Source organism: Typopeltis vanoorti, chromosome 2 (genome assembly GCF_054136105.1).
Source record: "Typopeltis vanoorti isolate ZY-2024b chromosome 2, IOZ_Tvanoo_1.0, whole genome shotgun sequence".
NCBI lineage: Eukaryota > Metazoa > Arthropoda > Arachnida > Uropygi > Thelyphonidae > Typopeltis > Typopeltis vanoorti.
This window is the reverse complement of record NC_143550.1, coordinates 112,204,416-112,228,555: the sequence shown is the minus strand read 5'-3', so window position 1 is coordinate 112,228,555 and position 24,140 is coordinate 112,204,416. Positions and strand designations below refer to the sequence as shown.

The 24,140-nt window shown below is 34.8% G+C and overlaps 1 protein-coding gene across 5 annotated transcripts in view; it reads right to left on the bottom strand.

Moving 5' to 3' along the window:
• Nucleotides 1-24,140, bottom strand: part of LOC150109341 (BLOC-2 complex member HPS3) — a 386,547-nt gene that overhangs the window by 334,344 nt on the left and 28,063 nt on the right. For all 5 annotated transcript variants that reach the window (XM_090407481.1, XM_090407512.1, XM_090407505.1 and 2 more), the window contains exons 2-3: nt 22,774-22,943; nt 5,459-5,730 (exon numbers count right to left, since the gene is read on the bottom strand). In XM_090407481.1, the coding sequence (XP_090263607.1) occupies nt 5,459-5,717 (259 nt within the window). In that variant the 5' untranslated portion in view covers nt 5,718-5,730; nt 22,774-22,943. The remainder of the gene's footprint in view (nt 1-5,458; nt 5,731-22,773; nt 22,944-24,140) is intronic.

Genomic DNA, 24,140 nt, shown 5'->3' with positions numbered 1-24,140 from the left:
GGGCATAGAAGTTAGAAGAATATAGATAAAAGGAATTTGTAAGATTAGAGTAGAAATAAGTAAATTGGGACACAACATTAGCGTAGCTGCTCTCCGGACAAAAGGCTGCAGGTTCAAATTCTGCCATAGGCATGGATGTTTTTGATTGTCTGTGGAAATACTAGTGGTGGTAGGCGGTAGATGGCATTGTGGTAGCAGTTGGTGGAGCCAGAGAGCTGTAGAGTATATACCCTCCTGTAAAATCTTCAGCTGTCTGCGCCATTGTAAACGTATGTTTATTTTCTTATATGTAATATCTTTATCTTTACTCTTCTATCTTTATTCTATTCCTAATTCTTTATAGCTTTACTCTAATGCGCTTTTTCTCTCATAACCTTTTTCACTTACTCTACTGCGTTTTATGTTTGTCCATCTTCTGTATTTAGCTGTATACCAATGAACACTGAAAATTTATTTGTAAGACTGCACCATCAGTATATCAAATATTCGACATAAGACGTGATAAAACTTCCGGTAGATCTCTCTCTCTCTCTCTCCTACTGGTGTAAATTCCTTCAACAAAGTTTACATAAACAGTCGTGGTTCGTAAGTAACTAAACTATGCTTTATTGCCTTAATTGTTTTCTGCTCACAAGTCTGATTTTATTTAGGAACAGCGAAGTTGAAATATAAAGGATCAGGCAGCACGCTTTTAACAAATAAATAAAACACATTTATTTACATTAAATTGAAATATACATGAATCAAGACAGGGAGATTGCTTTCTCTATCCATCTATAAAATCTTTAGCATACGATTAAAACCTTTCACTTCAACACTAAATAATTTCTTTAACCCAAAAAACTTATTTACTCTCTGCTTAAAAATTCAACTTATTAAACTTCTAGTTTACTCGCAAAGAGGTTAGCTAACTCTCTGTTAGGTTAATTTTACAGATCTTGTATCAACTTCTAACATGCCAATTGACTCTCTTATGGACACTTCTAATTACTAATAAACTAACTTTTTACAGTACATATACAATATATCTCCTAGATTATAAGAGAAAATATACAAAAGGATGAGACTTACAGGTGCTCTGTATCACACATTCAGCCAAGAGTCTTTTACTAAAGTCTTTTATGGCTTTTCTTTCATCTCGAGTCATAGGCTTCTTTCAGGAGTATCTTGCTTCAGCGGTATCACTTGGGATATTAGCGGGTTTTTGGACTGCAATCTGAGGTACTCAAATAGCACATACAAGAGGTTTCAGCATAACGGGCAAATTCTCCTTTGGATCCTACTTCAGAAACTTCTGCTTCTAATTGCCACCACTTCTGCTACTAATCGCCGATGATTGCAACTGCCACCGACTGGCTCTGCCTCTCCTCGTTCTTTGCCGCCACTGCTCAGGTTCGGATTCCGCTTATAGTCTACAGCTCGCTTCCGCTCTGGTTCCAACTGCCTCTAGTTCCAATTTCTGATGACTCTCTCTTGACATCTGGAAACCCTTATGCTTGGCTCAGTCCCCTTTTATTTTGCGATCTTGGTGCCTTGCACTAAGGGTAGTAAACCCTGAAGAATTCGGCAAGACTCTTTCATCTTCTTTTTAGTTTAACCTGCTCTTTATTCTCCTCCATGCATTCTTTTGTTCATATTTTGCCAGGTGCAGAAACTTGTCTCTAACTAGCAGACCTCTCTGATACTTTGCTTGTCCTTTCAAGCCACGGAAACCTCTCTAAACTTAGCGGCACTCTTAGAAACTAGCTTTAAAGGTGTTAGCACAGAGCTTATAGGCAACTCTTATATACAAAACTAGTAAACAACTTTTCCTGCACTCTAACACATAACTATATACAAAGTTCACAGATGGAGAAGCATTGCCTTTGTTTTTGACATTAAAACAGTAAATGCATTCACTTCCCACAAGATTAACTACATCAATATTTTGCAAAATATACATAGAAACAAACAAGGTTATTTACAGTTCTCATGGGACTTGACCTATGTAAAAAAATTTATGTAAAGTGCTTTGATATTTTTAAGCTGCATCGAGTTTTTACACTCCCTGATGAATCTTTGGACTCCCTGGAGGTGTCACATAATAATATGTAGTTAGGATAGCTACATGAACTGTAGTCATAGAGGATGTTGACTGAGGTTAAGTAAAGAATAACAAATCAGATATTGTTTGCTAATGATGCAAATTTGGTAAAAATTATAAGAAAATATCAATGTCAAGACCCTTCAGAGAAGATTTAAATGGACTGGCAGCTCAAACAGATAGGATTACCATAATAATGTCATAAAATGCAAGGTTTTGCAGTTTAGAATGCAGAAGTGTAACGCTGAATACTGTATTCATGAAACTCTGCTCCATGAGAGATTTGGAATCTTGAGATGATAGCTTACAGAGACCTGGAAGTTCAAGAAAGACACTACAAAAATCAAAGATCACACAGAGTATACTGCTATGGTACACATGACCACTAAAGCCAAGAGAGGTCACTATTCCACTATTTATAAGGATTTTATCAGAACACATGAAAATTTTTCATATGATTTTTTATTGTGATGAGAATACTCTGAAGAGGGGTCTGGAGGCAATATTAGAACTCTGAAATGCTGGTTATGAGAGAGCAGAAGATGCAGAGTTTGATGAACATACAGAAAAAGGTGATATAACAAAAATCTTCAAGTTGGTGATTGGAATTTTACTAGATTAATATGGAAGTATTTATTCAGAGTGGATAAAAGAGAAAAAGAATGAGACCTTTTCCACAAGTTATAAAAAGAGCAAGAGAGTGAGTAGATTTTTTAAACTGGTAAGTGGAATGCACTGATAGCATTGCGGAAAGTATTTTTTGTTCGTTAGAAAGTAAAAAATACTTTTCACACAACTGTCAGTGCATTCCATCAAACTCTGCATCTTCTACTCTCTCAAGAAATTATGATCTTGTTTTTTCCTTTTACTGAAATGTGAGCATACATTACTTTTTTTTTTTCATTTTTTTATGATAACCCCACATATGAGAGGCCACAGGGCTTATAACACTGAAATATCAGCACATATGCTAAAGGAATGTTCAGCAGAATTGTCTAGTCCTTTGACATGCTTGTATAACTTGAGTCTCAGCTCACAAAAGATACTACAGGAATGGAAAGAATGTATGATGGTTCCATTGTACAAGGTGGTGCAAAGACCAATGTGTTTACCTACCAACCTATCAGTATCTCTGGAGTGGTAGTGAAGATTTTAAAGAAGTTGGTAAGAACTCACATACAGAAAGACAAGCTATATTCTGCAAGGAACAGCATGGGTTTACTAAAGGGAGATCATGTTTTAGTATTTTGCTCATATTTTATAACAATGTTATGGTTAAATTGGATATTGTTGCATTTTGCTAAGGCATTTGATAGGATACCACATGAAAGGCTGTTGCATAAACTGGAGAATATGGGTTTGGAATATAAACTCTTGACTTGAATAAGGAAATGGTAAGAGACAGGTATCAAAAAGTGATATAATGGACATGAATCTTCTATATTTGAGGTGACCAGTGGTGTGCCCAGAGTTCAGTCCTTGGACCACTTTGTTCAATCTATACATTACTGACATTAGGAAGGATCTAAGAAAGCATAGATAGGAGTGCAATCAGGGATGATACTGATATCCATCACTTACAGAATGATTTGAATAGGCTGGAAATATGGGAAAATGGCTATCAGTTAAATGCTAATAAATATAAAGTTATGCACTTTGGTATAATGAGATTCCAAAGGCATATTAAAGTAACAGAGTTATGCTATAAAAAAACTGATGAGGCTAAGGATTGCAGATATAACTCAGAGGATAATTGCAATGTGGAAACAAAGCTTGATGTGTAAGGGTAAGAAAGTAATTTTGCCTCTTTACAAAGCCTGATAAGACCACACCTGGATTACTGTGCACAGTTTGGTCTCCTGGGTTCCAAGGGGATAAAGAAGCTGTGGAAATGGTGCAAGGAAGACTTACAAAGATTATATCAGGAATATGGAATGTAGATTATGAGGAGAGATTTAGAGTATGTGAACTTTCTGATTAACAGAAGAAAGAGAGGTGATACAATAGAAGTCTATAAACTTCTGAATGGGTGTTATAGGATATTGTCTGATGAACGTTTTCATTATATGGAAGGTGAAGAGGGAGAGAGACACAGAGGACAACTTTGGAAGTTGCATATATTTGTGGTTAAGAAAGCGATAAGAGCTAGATTTTTCTCTCACAGAGCAGTAAGTGAGTGGGATAATTTGCCTCTTGAAGTGATAAGTATCTAGTGTGAATGAATTTAAGAGAAGGTATGACAGCTGGTTTAAGTGATGTATAGCTTCCTTCAATGAGTCCTTGAACTAAGAACCTTATAAGTATCAAGATTAATCAGGGTTTTTCCTGATTAATCTTAATACTTAAGATTTAAGTATCCTTCTGGCAAAAATTCATTGGGGCATGTAGTGGGCAGTTTGTAGTAGGATGGGAGGTGACTTGCGGTTTTTCAAGCAAAGGTGAAAGGAAAAAAAAAACTGATGCCAAGAGGTCTGTCATTTCCTTTGGTGAGGTTATCATAGTACCATCAGGATGCAAGAGAGGTGGGAACAGGGAAGGGCAGAAGTTTGTAGATGAATTAACTTCACAGCTAGACTACTTGCATATGGAGGCAGATGACACATCATATTCCATAATGCACACAGGCCACTTTCATTTGGAAGTGTGTGTCATACATTATGGGAAGGATGAGTTTCACTATCTTGGATAGTTTCAACCTATACTGGAGTTTCATCAAAGTGAGCTGGGATCAAAGAGATACTGACAGCTAAATCAATGGTAGAAGTCATATATCCATATGCAAATAGAAAACTGGTTTATCACCATATCATTAAAATGTTCTGGAAGAGTTTTTTTGGTTAGAAAGTAAATTATACTTATTAATGAGTATTATATAATCATCCTTAAATTAAAAATTAAACATCCTTTACCCAAGTAACATTATTCCATGTGCAGTTTTGCACTTAAAGTAACTTTATTACGATAGCAAATGAATTAGCTTCACTTAGGTGAACTCCTCATCAAATTTACAGTTCTAGAAAGATTTAGGTGTTGTTGATTATTCATAATAGCACATCACAGTATAAACACCACCAAGAGAAAAACAGAAGCTGGAGAAAGGATTATTTGCAATAATAGCAATCATTCATGAAAACAATAGAATATTCCAGGAAGAAATTTCTTTATGAAGGTTTAGCGGAAAAAGTGAAGCTCATTATCAGAACGATCAGAAAGTAAATATAATAAATATGTTTAAGATAAGGCTCCATAATCAATACAGAAGAGTAGAGCGGGTCTCTCACAACGAGGTTCTGGTTTCTCCAGAGCGCAATGTGCATGCTAATTAGCATTACATAATTACATACAAAACATCAATATTTGAAAAAAATCATATACCTGCATCACAATATACCAGCTGTTTCACTTGGTCAACAGTAGGAAAAGTGTGAATGATGTGGCCTCTGCGATCAAGATCTCGAACTTCAATACAGTGTTGTGAAGTAGCCAGGAGTAATTTCTCCTGTGCAGTACTAAAAGCAACAGGTTCATTTTCTGACAGGAAAACATCCTGTGATACAAAATGATGGCAAGAGATAACGCGAACCATTCCTGTAGGAATCCCAACTCTTTCTTCAATATACCTGGCAGAGTTCATATCTTCTGTACAACTGAAAATTTGATGCAAAAACATTACATCTATTAAGCAAAGTACAGTTAAACACAGTTTGCATTATATAACATGATAAAGTAGAAAAGATCCATTAAGCATCTACAATCAAATCATTATCATAAATGTAACTGCATTGATTTAAATCCATGAATTCTAACACATACTTATTTAAATTATGGTTGAAAACCATTGGATTAGCAATTTTGGAAAAGTGAAAAATTTGTGCATTGCATGGCCAATTTAGTACAACAGTGTGAAAATAGTAAGAGAGGAAATGGTATCTTGGCTAGCATGGGCTTTCATAAATGGGAGAAATGCATATAAATATATCAAATAAAAATAAATGCAAGACACCTTGTATAACAAGCTGATATAGTTATGCTAAATAAGTTGACTTTAACATAACTAATAATATAATGTATCAACATGATTACCATCATCATCAATGGAAGTCCATAAAGTTAAATGCTTTATCACTAGAGGTCCTCACTATAAAATAATCATTAAACCATACCTAAAACTGGTTTACTATTTCTGCACTCATCAAACTCTCAGGCAACATATTCCACTCACTCACCAAATGAATCAAGCAAAAAACATGCTCCTCATGCCTTCCTTATATAACTTCTGGTGATAGCTTCTTGTTCTTTCCCAGTCTCTTTCTTCTTTATAAAAAAAATCTCATGTGTATAATATGATACAAATCCCCTCAACAACTTTTCTATTTCAATCATATCACTCCCACTACCTTCTATCCACTGAGCTAAGTAGTGGCAAATTCTCAAGCTATCTTCATACTCAACATTACAGAGAATTGTCACTACACCAGTCACCCTTTCCTATACCTTTTACAAAACTACCTTCTCAAAAACCAGATGATCAAACCTGTGCACTGCAGTCCAAACACTGTTTGATTAATGCTTTGTACAGTGGAACTATGCAACTTCAAGAAAGTACTTATGATACAGTTAACTTAGATGTGAAAACATCTAAGTTAAGGGAAAACACAAGGGAAAACAAAGTTTATTGATAACATGAAAGTGTCAATTAGTTTGGACAAAAACTAACTGTCCATCATTAGTAACATCACAGACAAAATTAAAAAATATAATATACACTAATGCATTAAATTAAAGATGTCAAGAAATTATATTCTTAGTTTAATCTGTTCTCCAAGTGTAAGCAAACAATGTTTGCATGTGAAGTATCTTCACGACTATGCTACTTGTATATAGAGGCTAATGACTTCACATCAATTGCCTTAGTATACCATAATGCATAGCACACACCCTTTCATACATGTATAATGCTATGCATTATACTCTGGATCCCACTTATGACATTTATTAATGCTTGTCATTAGATTTGATTACTTCCTGAGGAGTACAGAGGTTCTACTCAGTGGCAGGTTTTTGCCAATCACTGGATGGAACCACTGAGTTTCCTGTTCTAGAGTGATTCAGATCAGGAGTAACGACTTTAGTAAGTGATCCTTTAGGGTTACTCAGTGAAATTTAGAGTGATTTTGTAGATCACTCAGTTTTTGAAAAGGTATTCCCACACTTAAGCATACCTCAATAAAGTTCAAAACCAGTCTGGGTGGTGGCCTTTCCCATAATGCATAACATTATACACATTTGAAAGGGTATGTGTTTTGCATTATGAGATACAAAGGCAATTGATGTGAAGTCATTCGCCTCTGTATACAAGTAACCCAGTTGTGAAGATACTTTACATGCAAACATTGTTTGCTTATACCAAGAATATAATTTTTTGGCATCTTTAATTTATAGTATAACCAAGTAAAAAAATTTTAAACACACACACACACCAATTTAATAGAGCACCAATACTATATCTGTCCAGATCTCTTAAGTTTAGTCTCACTCAGCATGGCGTTAACATGGGATCCTTTGAACAAATACATGCTTGATCTGCAAAGCAATTTTGAATGTGATTGCGTGTTTAAAGGTTCTCTAAGGCCTCACTGCATCAACCTAATTTAAATCAGAATAATTTTTTTCTTAACAAAACGTTGGAAAATTCTAATTCTTAGTAACTATAAACACACACATTGTTCAGCTTCAAACTAGTCATATATCATCTTTCTAACTCATTACACTTACTACAAAAATCAACTGTAAATTCTACTTTTTGAATTTTGCCTATTATGTCACCAATGATGAATAGTTAGTTTCTCGTCAAAATAAGTCATTTCTTATTATTGATAAACTTTGTTTTCCTTCTGTATGCATATTCATATCTAAGTTTAAAAAATATCTGACAACGTCCTCTTGATCATTGCATCATACGTTGCTCATGCAACATAACTCATGATGCAATAATGTTATGTTGTGAGAACAATGTATGTTTGTTCTCATAATTCTCATGGTCTCCAAAATTTCAGAGCCCTGTCACCATTACCCCAAGATTCCTTACTTCTCTATCAATTAAATGCACTGCATCCAATCCTTCCCTTCCAATTTCAAAACCTTATGCTTTGCAACATTAATTAGTGTCTCATTTGCCAATACCTAGTCAATTTAAATTGTCTAAAGAGAAATTACAACTTGGCACCATCTGCAAAGAATTGAATACTTTGATTAAACCTCTTCCAATATCATCATCATCATCAAATTCCTGACATGTACCCTCAAGGGGTGTACAGGATATGATAGTACTACATGAAAAATTTACATCATTACTAACTTCCTATCTACAATTTTCCACCAAATCAGTCTGTTACTTGTCAAGACTCCAACATTATCAGATCTTATATTTCTATCGTCTAAGCACTTTGTACCGTATCAATCCACCTATATCTTGGTGTTCCTCTGGGTCATTTTCCTGCCAACCTGGCAGAGAACACTTGTTTTGCTAATGTTTCCTGGCTCATCCTGTTTAAGTGCACTTGAGATTAGCTCTGCTAACGCATTCCTGAATGCTGACAATATCAAGTTGTTTCCTAATATCCTCGTTTTTAATATGATATTGCCATTGATGTCTTCTGTTCATGCCTCTAATCTTTCTCAGGACTCTCATATCTGCGGTCTCTAGTCTTTGGTCAAATGTTTTACTTCTGACCCAGCTCTCAGATCCATAAGTTATAACTGGTTTGAACGCTGTCTTGTATAGCTAACTTGGTGTTCCGACTAATTTCTCGCTTATTCCATATGAATTTATTCAATTGACTTCCTACCATACCGGCTTTGTTGATTCTGTTGTCTATTTCCATATTTAATTTACCATCTTCACTAAAAATTGTGCCTAAGTAGCTGAAATGTTTTACTTGTTCCACAGGTTCCCTGTTCACAACACAGTTGACATTTTCAACAATTCTACCTATGTTCATTGTCTTTGTCTTTTTAATGCTGACCTTCATGCCATATCTATTACGACAGTTATTCAATTTAGTCAGGGAATCTTGCAAACTTGACGCAGATTTATTTAGAAGTATAACATTGTCCGCATAAAGCAAAGAGCTGACATTAACATCTCCAATTTTGATATCATGTTTAATACCACTTTCCTTCATAATGTGATCCATATAGATAATGAATAACAGAGGGGATAATGTACATCCTTATCTCACACCAGATATAACATTAAACCATCTTCCCGTACTTCCTTCAATTCTAACTGCTGACTTGCAACTCGAATAAAGACTAATTATTTCTTGATATAATGCCCTATTGACATCATATAACTGTAACGTATTGAATAGCTTCTCTCTTGGCACCTTGTCATATACCCTTTACCAGATCGACAAAACTTAAATACAGATCTTTGTTATATTCCCATGCTTTCTCAACTATTTCTCGTAAAGTGAAGATCTGATCCTAACAGCCTCTATTTGGTCTGAATCCAGCTCGTCCTTCACCAAGCTTTTTTTCCACAATTCTTCTCAACCGTTTCTCAAGTATACTTGCATAGATCTTGCCAGGAACACTCAGTAGGGAAATACCTCTGTAATTCTCACATTCAGTTTTATTTCCCTTTTTTATATATGGGTACTATGAGAGCTCTATTCCAATCATCGGGAATTCGTCCCTCTGTCCAGGCTTTCTGAACTATGCAGTGCAGCCACTGTAAGATTTTTATACCACCATACTTCAGCATTTTTGTTCGAATATCATCTACTCCTGCTGCCTTTCCACATTTCAAGCCTTTGATGGCTTTTTCTACTTCAAGTATGGATATGTATTCCTGACTGCATGCCTGGTCAGTGTTTTTTTACCACTGTGCTGTCATTACTGCTTGTTTCATTTAGCAGTTTTTCAAAGTAATTACTCCATACTTCAAGGATATCTTTTTCTCCTGTTTTCATGTCACCTTTATCACCTCTAACTCCTTTCACAGCACTCTTTCCTCCATTTCTAAGCTTCTTCAACAATCCCCAAAATATCTTACCACCTTCTTGATATTTATTTTCTATGTTCTTGCCAAAGTCCTCCCATGACTTTTGTTTAGCTAGTTTTACACAGAGTTTTGCTTTCTTACATTTGTCTCTGTATTCTCTAAGAGCACAAGCTGACTTATTTGCCAGGAACTTTTAATATGCTTTCTTCTTTTCCTTCACTGCCTCTTTAACTTCCTGTGTCCACCATGGAGTTCTGATTTTTCTATCCTTGCAGACAACTTCACCACATGCCTCTCTGGCTGAATCAATCAGGGTTTTCTTCAAGGCTTGCCACTGAATCTCCAAGGTTTGGTTCCTATTCTCAAACTCTTTCATTTTTCACTTCAATAGTCTTTGTGTATTTTAGTCTACAGTTCACATCTGAGAACTGCTCAACTTTTATTCACTTTAAAACTTTCTTACATGTTATTCTTTTCAATATGAAATTCAATTTTATCCTGCTCAAGACTAAATAGTGATCACTTACAATTTCAAATCCTCTGTACACTCTGGTGTCCTGCACCAGGGAGAAAACATCACTATCAACAATAACATAGTCAATGAGACTTTTCTTATTCCTTGCTTCTTCTTCTCTCCATGTGAATTTGTGCATATTTTTATGTTGGAACATGGTGTTAGTAATAACCAGTCCCTGTCCTGAGCAGAAATCCAACAGGTACTTGCCATTATTATTAGCTTTGCTCTTTTCTCCAAATTTTCCCAAAAATATTTTTGTATGTCTGACAATCATTTCCTACTCTACTATTTAGATCCCCAACAAGGGCCAAATTTTCCTTTTTCATTGTGTCAGTTGCTTTTTCTAAAGTATCAAAAAATTCCTCCACTTCTACCTTAGTAGAACCTTCTGTGGGACCATAGGCTAAGTCTCATTGTTCAATTCTCCATTCTAATATTAGCCCACATCACTCTACTTGAGATTGCCTGCCATTCAAGAAGATTAGCCTCGTATTTTGTGTTGAATACTATGGTTACTCCTTCTTTTCATTTACTGTCATTTCCTGAATATAACATTTGGTATTTATTGCTCAGAAAGATCTCACCAGTTTTTCTCTTTTTTGTTTCAGTCACCCCTATTATGTCGATCTGGGTACTTATCTAGTTCCTCAGCTAGCTCCATTTCTTTGTCATTCAGGGTTCTTATGTTAATGGTACCAATCTTTAACTCTGGTGATGTTGAATTGGGGTGTGCTTTCAGATTTCTTCTAGTAGCTGACTTTTCGATGTTCGCCCTGGTTCCCTGGCGAAAACAACGGGAAGTGTTAAAATGAGCCTCCAGCATCACTTTCTTCAGGGACACTGCTGCTCTATGCACAACCTGCTGATATCTATCAGAAGCCTATTTATTATATATGATATAATATAATATCATATAATGATATTATATGATACCTATTATTCTCATCAATCTAATCTCACTCATTAGATCACACAACTAACTAATCAATTATCCAACAAATGTGCCCAATTTAAATGCCAATTTCTCATGTGGAAGTTTATTAAATGTTTTTATAAAATCTAGATATACTACTATATATGTATCTCCCTTTCCCAGTGTCATCTTTGATTCAATGTGAATGATGCTTTGCATTTTTCTCATATCACAGCACTGAAATCATTTTGTTTGGATGGGATGAATATGGGCCATATTTTGGAGAGTTTCATTTTGTCAAATCTACTAAATGGTACGCTGCTTTATACATGCTTTCTTTCTCATTTGATGTAATAATCAATGCCCTTTTTAAGTCAATTGTATAATATGTTTCTTGCATGGTTAGAAAGACATGATTTGTTATGGTTTAAGTATTACATGTATCTATGTTCTTTTATTATTATTATTATTGACTGCTTTTTCTGTCTGCATTAGGGTGTAAGTCTTTGGAATGAAGCTGAGAAGATCCACCTGAGGAGGTGAATTATAATTTATCTCCTCAGGTGGACCTCAGGTTCACCTAAAAATATTATAATAGTAAGCTGGATTCTATCATGTTATATGCTTAAATGATTAAGAAATATGTTGGAACTAATTTGGATGTTATGAGGCTCAAGTTATGAGATTAGCAACTTCAGTTTCAGCTGAAATGTCTTTGTGGAGGTTTCAGGCATCCTAAATGGGAACTGAATTCAGGTCTGTCCAAACAAAGGGCTCCATGCATGGAGAAAATTAATCCAAAAATATTCAAAAATTTCTGGAAGATAATACCCTAAGGACAACCTAGAGTTAGCAGTATTTAAAGGATAAGAGTGGTTGAAATTATGGCTGAAACAATCACAGCTATGAAGACGGTATATTATACCTGTTAATTGTGTTTTCTGCTGCTGCGTTGCAGAAAGAAAAACCAAAGTTTCTGAGAGCAAAACATCCTTCCATCCTACTGCATGACACCAAGTAATGCACTTTCAGTAATTAGACATTTTATAAAAATGTGTGGCATAATGATGTTGTTTTTTTTAAAAAAATAAAACAGTTTAACACATGTAAAAGAAATTAGAATTTATTAGCAACTCCTATATATATTTTGCTCACTCTAACATGAGCATTATTCAGAGAGAGAACAAAAGAATTAGTTACTCAAAATATTAACACCAGAATGAGTCAAACAGCATGAGCCATAATTTCACATATCTCTGTCACAGCTGAAACAGCACTCTTAAAGTTCCAAGGAACCAGGCCTTGGAATTAGAGTTGTGTAATTCCAAATAATTCCAGTATATTCCCAAAATTTGGAGACAGGCATACAGTCTATTTGATTAAGATTAGGACAATGATATAGTATTTTTTTTCTGTGTTAAGAAACTCTATATCAAGTGCCGACCACACGAGAAGCAAGGCTAGAACTTTCTGACTCTAGAAGTCTTATGTAATCTTGGTGTTCTTCGATTCTGATCAGAATCGAAGAACACCAAGATTACATAAGACTTCTAAATGCTTTTTAGAATTCTTTCTTCCACCCCCATTTTGAATTACACAACTATACCAGGCCTGGTTCCTTGGAACTTTAATAGCATTGTCTCCTGTTCACTCAGCTGCAAAATTTAAATTCATGCTGTTTGACTTATTTTTATGTTATTCTGAATGTTGTGACCAATTCTTATGCTCTTCTCTCTCTCCCTGAATGATGCTCACATTACAGTGAGTGAAATATATAGCAGTTGTCAATAAATTTTAATTTCCTTTACATGTGTGAAACTGTTTTCTAAAAGTATCATAATGCAGTTTCAGTTGAAAGCCTTTTATAAGGGTTCACATCCTAGATCCAGGTAAGTTGCTTGTACAAGTTGCCATACTCAAGTACAGGAACAAATAACCTGGCAGTCTGGATTGAGGTTGATGCATGAGCTCAGGTTATGCATCACTTAAAATGAAGCATATTGTTATGTAAAGAGTAGAAGGATAAATGGCAACAAAGCATACAGAGAATGCCTCAAAGGATAATGATGATTTCTGTAAAATGGTGATACCAAAACCAAACAACATGCTCAAAACATTAAGTTCAAACATCAAATCAATAGTGAACATTTTAATATGAAGTTTATGTGAATTCCATCCACAAAAAGGCTACCAGCATACAGTACATGAATATTAGTATCAAGAGTGAATTAAAGGTTAAATAATCTGGAAATCTTGCTCTAGAGACTAAACATAAAACTTGTTCAAGCCACTTTTAGACCACCCAGGGTCATTTCACACAGATCATGAAATTTATAAAGACATTCACAAAGTTTAGTATAGGCCAGTGAGTTAACTCACTGGCCTATAGAAAATACCATTATAAAAAACTACTGAAAAGCCCATTAGACATAATACTATTCAGTAGAAAATTAACTATAGCAAACTATCCACCAAAACAAACTATTCCTGTAGTCCTTATATGTTTGTTATAATGAGAGTCAACAGTATTGCATATGATCATTATAATAATTTATCTTTCCATCATTCTGTACTCATATATTAAAAAAAAAGCTTCAAAATTAGATAAATTTTAGGTTCATATATAATACAGAAAACTTATAAATGCAGGTATTAAAAGTATTCTTCCTCAAACATTTACATTTCAGTGAATGGAAGTAGTCCTACATTTTAAAATAAATTTCAGTGTTAAACTTTTTTTTAATTTAAATTAACACTAAATATAAGGTATTTTTTAAATATCAATGAAAAATTAATTATAATTCTTCAACCAAAATATATAAGAAAAAAAAAGATAACATACAATGAGAACAGTTCAATATCATTTATAGAAAACAAGTACCCCCCCCCCACTACCACCAACTGAAATTTTCATATTGTAAGAATATTTATTATGTTACAGACTGCAGTATTCTCAAGGTAGGGAGAAGACAAGGGGCCTATGTGGAAGTTAGGTTTATGTGTAGTTAAGAAAGGGGTAAGAACTAGATTTTTTTCTCATAGAACCATGAATGAGTGGGACAGTTTGCCTGTTGATGTAGTGAGTACAATTAGTGTGAATGAGTAAGAGAAGGTATGACAGCTGGTGTGGGTGATGTGTAGTCTCTCTCAACGAGTAATTGACTTTCTGGAGGTCTAATAATAATAATTCTCAAGTTTTGTCTTCTATTGACTCTGCAGCATTTCTCAGTTTGTGAATTTCATAAACAAGGTGCACCACTACACCCTATTGTGGATAGTGTAAACAGTCCAACATACAAACTTGCTAAAAATTTAGCTAAATTACTAGCCAACCTCACAAATAATTCTCCCTCCTTTATTAAAAATTCTTCTCACTTAAAAATATTTTAGACAACCATATCTTAAAAAGTTCAGATGTGATTAGGTTTGATATTACTTCATCATCAAGTTCCTGATATGCACCTTCAAGGGGTGTACAGGTGATATCACTTCACTATTTACAAATGTACTGTTAATTGAAACCCTTGATTTACTAAAGTCGCTCCCCCCCCCCGATATATTTGAACTATTTAAATTTACGGTACATGTAGGTTATTTTACATGGAAAGGGAAGATATACAAACAACTAGATGGGACAACAATGGGCTTTCCCCTTTCTTCCCCTTTAGCTAATTTCTTCATAGAACACTTAGAAAAGCTAGCTATGTTTTATGGTTTGGCTACACTATGCTGATGATGTGTTTGCTATTTGACCACATGGTTCAGACACATTGGATACATTTTAGTGCATTTAAATAGCCAACACCCAAAAATTCACTTCACAATGGAAACTAATGACTAATGAAACTGACTGTCTGCCCTTTCTGGATACACTAATCACACGACTTCCAGATAGTTCCTTATTTCTTTCTGTTTATAGAAAATCCACACATACAGGGAGATATTTGCACAAACAGTCACACCATCATCCAGCTCAACAGTATGATATCCTAAAAAAAACACTAAATCACAGAACTAGAGCCATTTGCTCTAGTTCTGTGATTTAGTGTTATGCTCCCCAGAAATCCTCTCTATTACCTACCCCACAAGACCGCAGCTAAACTGTTACCATCCCATATATTTGCAGCGCATCTAAAAGATGTCTATTGTGCTCAATATCAGCTAATCACCATATTTAAGGACAAACTCTCTCATTTATTACATCCAGGAGTTTAAGAATTCTTGTGACCAGGCTTACTATGGATAGAGAGGAAGATCTTGACATCCATCTTGGTGATCATAACAAATGCATCCAGCACTATTGTTATGGCAAGTCAGGTCTAGCAGACCATGCCTTGGATACCACTTCACACAGGATCAATTGGAAGAAAAAAGTTCTACACAGAAGTCATTATAAATCAGAGAAAGATTGTTTTTGGAATCAACAGAAGCTTTAAAACATATGCCAAACTTCAACAAGTATGGTAGTATAAATTTACAAAAAAATCTGGAGACAGTCATTTTAAGATCTAATTAATATTTGTTTTCTCTTTAATTCCAACATAGATGGCACCTAAGGTCTTTAGTTCTTTGTGTTGTTCATTATAATTTTTTTAAACTAGTCCCATCGTTATACCAAATTGTTGTTGTTTCGCATACTGTGACAAACTGTTTTTGTGCTCTGAAGATGCTGGATATAACACAAGCAAAATATCAACAAATAAGTTAATAAAGATTATTTTCTTATCGTTCTGTGTTGTCATCAATATCGTGAAAATAAATGACGTGTTAAGCATATAAGTTCAGCAAGTGATCATTTTGGAAGATTTTAATTATAGAATTATAAATTAAACAGAGGAAACAGATACAGGAGTAAGGGAATGGAATTTCTGGAATTCTTGAGGGACAAATGTGTCGGGCAATATGTAGTAGAGAAAAGGATCAAGCATTTTGCATTTGGTCCTTGCATCAAAGGATTTGACTGTAACTGAGATTCCACTGGTGAGAGTGACCATGCAAATTTGAATAGACATAAAAGTATCAAGGAGAAAGAAATTCATGTGGAACTATAAGACAGGAGACTATAATAATTTTAGAAATCAGTTTGGGACAGTTTGAAGGATGCAAGAATTGCAAAGGAGACATATCAGCAGTGCATGTGGACTAGCAAAGAAATGTTATCAACAGCAGTGGTAAATTGCATTTCTTAAGTGAAAAAATAATGCAATTTGGTGTAAATTGAATGAATGACTAAGAAATCAAACAGGAACTGCATATTAAAAAAGAGATTATGTAAAAGTATATATATAAAGAGAAAAGTGTAGAGCAGTTGCATGAGAAATACAAGACTCAAGCCAGGAAAGAGATAAGTATAGTAGGAAGACAAAAATGGAATACAAGAAGAGAGTGGCACTACCAAATACAAGGAAAATGTTGAGGAATTCTTTCATTATGTGGCTAGTAGGAAGAGAAATTACTATGAGTGAATAACCCTGTTAGACAGAACAGAGGGGTCAAGTGACCAATTAATAGGTCATGAACTGTTAAATAATAACTTGATTAAAGCATTTCGTTATAGAAAAGCAGGTTTTATTTGTGAAAGGATGGGAAGGATTGAAGTTTAGAAGTGCATGAAGAATGTATTTTGAAATACAAAGTACTCTGAAAGTCAATAAGATAGTATGTTGTCTTATTAACAACATACTGTCTTATTGACATTATGTACGCGCATTATATAGCGCACTACTATTCTGTTATTGAAACAGAATTGTCAGTTAACGTTTAGCTTGTAATTTTCGTTTCTTCTTTCCTGATTGTACCCTGATGAAGCCGACAGTACAAGCCGGCAAAACTAGTTGGTAATTAAATTACTTATTCACCTACACTTGACCAATATCTAAATAATAGTTAATTTTCATTAATCTTTGTGGTCAAGAATTAACAATTTCAGATATTCAGTTCTTTGCAAATTATGCAAAGCTCTGAAGGGTTACTAATAACAGTGCCAATGTGGTGGCCCTTCAGGAGGATGTATACTGTATTGGTAGAACTATACTAGAGGAATGGGAAGAGGCAAAGGATGTTAGAGTAATAACTGATAAAAATTTGAAGTTCAAAGATCACACTGCACAGGTGGTGAAGGTAACTCAGAGTACTGCTGCAATACTAAGAAGGACTTTGACCAGTAGAGATAAAAGAATAGTGTATAAAAGAGTACTATGTAAAACTTTGATCAGACCAATATTGTCGTATTATTGTGCTCAGATCTAATGACTGGAATTTGAAGAAGATAAATTAACCTTGGAGAGGGTACAGAGGCAGATAACAAAAATGATATTAGAGCTCTACAATGTTGGTTATGAGTTATGAGGATAGACTGCAAGCATGAAAACTACAGAGTTAAGTGGACAGAAGATGAAAGGGGTGATATGACTGAGACATTTAAACTGTTGAGTTTTTTTTTTTTACACTGGGGAGATTTTCATACAGTAGAACAAGGGGAAGAGATCAGGACCCTCCTTAATGGTATCTCCACCTTGATGCAGTGAGGAGGCTTGCATGCACCAATGACATTAAGAGCTATGACAGCAGCAGCTAAGTTACTGATAGGACCTTGAGAGGTAGGTGTCAGACTAAGAGAGATACCCTGGTCCTCCAGGTTGGCAGTTTTGATCAACTAAGGCTGATTATATTACCAAGCAAAAAATTTCTACAACTCAGATGCTTTTACTAGAAAATTCAGTGACAGAAACAATGAAAAATGAACAAGAAAGAATAAAGGTAAATTATTAGAACCTTGGACATTTTAAAAGTAGCCATGCAGAATGTATGAAGCATAACAAGATTTATAATTGATTATATCACTGCTAATTAGAAACTAGCTCCACATGTAAGATGTATATGTTTACAGAGGAAATGAAATTTTTTTTTTGGATCATTACTTAGTACGTTCTAAAAAAAAAATACTAACAAAATGGAGAAAGGAAGCAAATAACAAAAAACAAGAAAGAGAACAAGTATACAACTTATATCAATTACAAGAAGAAAGTATTAGAATATGATATCAATCGCAATTAACAGATTACCTAAAAGAAGCCAAAATCAATGAATATACAGAAGAATGAAAAACTGTGAGAAAGATAATTCATAAAGAAGCCTCTGAAGTACTTGGAAAGAAAAATAAAATATTAAAAAGAAAACATTCAAAATTTGTGACACGGATATAGAAAATGCAATAAATGAAAAAAAAAAAGAAAAAAAAAACGATACAAATTGCTCCTTCAAAAACATACAAAGGAAACAGAAGAAATATTCAAAAACAAAGGAAAAATAGCTAAAACCATAGTACCAAGATTCTTGGGAGAGATTTACCAATAAAAGACAAGAGATCCATGGAAAACAAAACATAGCCTACAAAATATTAAGGAAATTAAACAATGAAGAAAGAGATACAGCACAAATCAACAAAATACAAAAGAAACAATGGATAGAAATTATAAGAATTTATGGTATGACCCAAATTTAAGAACAGAAAACAATAATAAAGAAATCAGTACTAATATAGAATTATCATCATCATCAAATTCCTGCCATGTACCCTCAAGGGGTGTACAGGATATGAAAGTACTACATGAAAAATTTACATCATTACTAACTTCCTATCTACAATTTTCCTCCAAATCAGTCTATTACTTTTCAAGACTTCAACATTATCAGATCTTATATTTCTATCATCTAAGGCACTTTGTACCATATTAATCCACCTATATCTCGGTGTTCCTCTGGGTTGTTTTCCTGCCAACCTGGCAAAAAACACTTGTTTTGCTAATCTTTCTTCGCCTATTCTGTTTAAGTGACCATACCACCTGAGATTAGCTCTGCTAATGCATTCCTGGATGTTGACAATGTCAAGTTCTTTCCTAATATCCTCGTTTTTAATATGATATTGCCATTGATTCACACTCTAATCTTTCTCAGGACTCTCATATCTGTGGTCTCTAGTGTTTGGTCAAATGTTTTACTTCTGACCCAGCTCTCAGATCCATAAGTTATACCTGGTTTGAACGCTGTCTTATATACAGCTAATTTGGTGTTCCGACTAATTTCTCTCTTATTCCATATGAATTTATTCAATTGACTTCCTACCATACCAGCTTTGTTGATTCTGTTGTCTATTTCCATATTTAATTTACCATCTTCACTAAAAATTGTGCCTAAGTAGCTGAAATGTTTTACTTGTTCCACAGGTTCCCTGTTCACAGCACAGCTGACATTTTCAACAATTCTACCTATGTTCATTGTCTTTGTCTTTTTAATGCTGACCTTCATACCATATCTATTACGACAGTTATTCAATTTAGTCAGGGAATCTTGCAAACTTGAAGCAGATTTATTTAGAAGTATAACATTGTCCGCATAAAGCAAAGAGCTGACATTAACATCTTCAATTTTGATATCATATTTAATACCACTTTCCTTCATAATGTGATCCATATAGATAATGAATAACAGAGGGGATAATGTAGATCCTTGTCTCACACCAGATTTAACATTAAACCATCTTCCTGTACTTCCTTCTATCCTAACTGCTAATTTACAACTGAAATAAAGACTAAGTATTACTTGATATAATTCCCCACTGCACCATATAACTGTAGCGTATTGAATAGCTTCTCTCTTGGCACCTTGTCATATTCCTTTTCCAGATCAATAAAACTTAAATACAGATCTTTGTTATATTCCCATGTTTCTCAACTATTTGTCGTAAAGTAAAGATCTGATCCTGACAGCCTCTATTTGGTCTGAATCCAGCTTGTTCTTCACCAAGCTTTTCTTCCACAATTCTTCTCAACCGTTTCTCAAGTATACCTGCATAAATCTTACCAGGAACACTCAGTAGGGAAATACCTCTGTAATACAGAGATATTTCCCTACATTCAGTTTTATTTCCCTTTTTATATATGGATACTATGAGAGCTCTACTCCAATCATTGGGAATTTGTCACTCTGTCCAGGCCTTCTGAACTATGCAGTGCAGCCACTATAAGACTTTTATACCACCATACTTCAGCGTTTTGAGTCAAATATCATCTACTCCTGCTGCCTTTCCACATTTCAAGCCTTTGATGGCTTGTTCTACTTCAAGTATGGATATGTATTCCTGATTGTATGCCTGTTGAGTGTTTTTTTACCACTGTGCTATCACTGCTTGTTTCATTTAGCAATTTTTCAAAGTAATTTACCTCAAGGATATCTCCAACAAAGAAGTCTCCAACTATAGGCCAGTCTGTATAACTGCAGTTGTGGTCAAGGTGTTGGAAAGATTGGTTGGGAATAGAATACAGAATTGGGTTGATGGACATGGCATTCTTTATGAAGGTCAGCATGGATTTGTAAAGGGTAGGTCCTGTTTCAGTGATTTACTTGCATTTTATGATAAGGTGACGGAGTGTGTCATGTGGACTGACTGGGGATCTTCAGTTATTTGCTGATGATGCAAAGTTGGGAAGAAGTATAAGTAGCACTACTGATGCTGAATCCCTTCAGGAAGATTTGAATAGATTTTTTAAATACCAATAAGTGCAAGGTGTTGCATTTTGGAGTGCAGAAATATAAGGTTGTGTACTATATCGATGGTGCTGTACTGCAGGAATGAGATTAGAATATTGCTAGGGTTGCGGAGGTTGCACATCGCAGTGTTGCTATGATAAGAAGTACTCTAACATGTAAGGAAGTGATTGTGCCACTGTATAAGGCACTGGTTAGATTACACTTGGAGTACTGTGCTCAGATCTGGTCACCTGGTTTTCAATGTGATGTGGAGACATTGGAGAGGGTCCAGAAGAGAGTGACTAAGACAATATCAGGACTTTGGAATGCTGGGTATGGAGAGAGGTTGAAGAGATGTGGATTGCAGAGTTTGGTTGATAGGAGGAAGAGAGGTGATATGATAGAGACGTTTAAGTTAGTGAGAGGATTTTATCAGATTAATCCAGAGGGGATTATAAAAAGAGTAGAAGGTGAGAGGGAAAGAACCAGAGGTCATTCCTGGAAGTTATGTAAAAGTGTGGTGAAGAATGGTGTGAGGAGTAGATTTTTTACATGGAGAACTGTCAGTGAATGGAATGCATTACCAGAATGTGTTGTTAATGCAAGGAGTGTTAAGGACTTTAAGATTCTATATGATAAATATGTCGTCAGTTGAATGAACCTGCCACGATGAGTCTGTCGACTCCATGGAGGGTGTAATAATAATAATGATAGAATTTGTGTTGTCTAAGATGAGCCTTCCACAGTAAGTCTTGTGATACCATTATTATTGCCTGGAATAAGACAATAATGATATATTGTCTTATTGCACTATAAAACATGCAAAAATTAAAATGCACATACTACTAATTAAGCAAACATTATAAAAAAATTAACCCCTAACTACAAGAACCATCTTCATTTAAATGATATTTCAAAACATTATTAATAATAATCAACAAACAGTTTACAGATTATTAAACATTATCAAAACTTAAGTTAGCATTGTGGTTACTTAAACACACTGCAAAGAGTTTTTTTTTTCGGCTACAGACTGAAAAAAATGATGACAAATGTTGATGTATACTAATAGAAAGGGGGATGGTAAATCCCTTTATGTCTTTATAGCCAGGTACAAAACTCGGATCGAAATCCATAGAGTTTCATGCCGAAAAAACTATTGGCGACCCCAAGTGTAAATGATCACTTGGGTAGTACAACACCAGGGCAACTCCATGCAAAGGTGGAGCAAGATCCATCACTAACTTTAATATTCTCTCATAATGTAAAACCCAGCTCCTAAGAGATGTATATATATATATATATTGTTTTACATTATGAGAAGAGGTCACTACCCAGACCGGTTTCAACCTTTTTTGAGGTCTCATCAGTGAGTAGGTAGACCTAGAATATCAAGGTTTTAAGTGAACACGAACTTACATACCTCTACTATCGAATTGCCGAAGTGGTGTACTCCTATATCCCCTTTCTATTAACATGTTCGCCAGTAAAATAGCCTTTCGGCTTATTAAATTAGTTGATGTATACTGTTTTAAGTCAAAATGTTATTCTATCATATCTGTAATAAAGACAACTAAAAATAAGAAATCAAACTAAACACGATGCCAATGACTTTTTTTTCTTTAATTAACTGCTCCATAAGAACTAATGAAATGTCTTGGATAAAGCAAACATTTTATAGTGTAATCTCATGCATTTGAAATCATATGTGCAAAGTAACTTACAGTAAAAAGCAACTCAAAAATGCAAAAGCAAATGTGCTCCTCTAAGTGCTTAAGAATAAGCCTGAGGTTATATCATCTTGATATGCTCACATTCATTTTTTTTTATAGTGGATTACACCAAATTCAATTCCAAGTGCTCTTCAAGAAGGCATGTCCTTAAAATGATCAAGCTGAAATATAAACAAAAATGTCATATTAAACTAAGTTCTGTAATACATGTATATAATTATAAAATTTCTCACACAATGTTTTTAAGTGACTGATATTTAACTTATGCAATAATGATAAGAGTTCAAGGTATGAAATGTGTTTATTCAGTTGTTTGTAATGATGCAAAGTTGGGGAAGGTTAGAAACAAATCTCTTCAAAAGAATCTGAACAGACTAGTTCTACAATGATGGACTTCTTCTTACACAAGCAAACAAAGGAAATGGATTACAGAGCACTAAAAGAACACCACTAGTGGATACAACACTAGTGAGCTACATAAAGTGAAAATGGATCCAGGAGTGATAACAGACAGTCATTAAAGTTAAAGGATACTTAGTGCATTGCGACAATGATGAAAACACTGATAAGATGCAAAAGGAAGTGGTTGCTGTGACCCTCCATAGCCCAATCGGTTTCGATATGCCTTTTGGTTGGAAAAACCTGAGCTCGACTTCGGTCTAGAACGCGAAGTATCTTTATCACAGCTTTTAACTGAAAGTGAGTCAGCCGGGGCTCGTACGATGGTGGCATTTTTTTTTTAGTGTAGGTAAGAAAAGCAAAAGCGGATTAAAAGATAATTAGCCATGCAGGCTAAAGAGAATCCCAAACAGTTTTTTAGATATGTAGCAAGTAAAAGGAAAAATGTACAGGGCAGAATGATTTTAAAGAATGCCGATGGTAGGGAGGTAACTGAATCAGTTGATATAGTTGAGTTCCTGAGTGAGCACTTTGCAAGAATATATCATCCAGGTGGTGACATTGCAGAAACGAATGTACCAGTAGATTATACGGGAATTGTGGTGAATGAAGTGGAGGCGAATAGTCTATTACAAAACCTCAATGTCAATACATCTGTGGGATTGGATGTGTTACCAGCTCGTGTCGTACGTGAAGTGGCTAAAGAATTGTCAGTGCCCTTGACTATTTTGTTTAATTTGAATCTCGGGTCTGGGTTAGTCCTCAGAGGGTGGAAAGAGGGGAAAACAGTTCCACTGCATAAAGGATGTTCCAAGACTGCTGTTGTAAATTACCGACCAATCAGCATATCAGGAATCGTTGTCAAGGTCTTGGAGAAAATAGTCAAGAGAAGAATACAGGAAATGGACAGATGAAAATGGGATACTGTATGGGGGACAACATGGTTTTGTGAAGCAAAT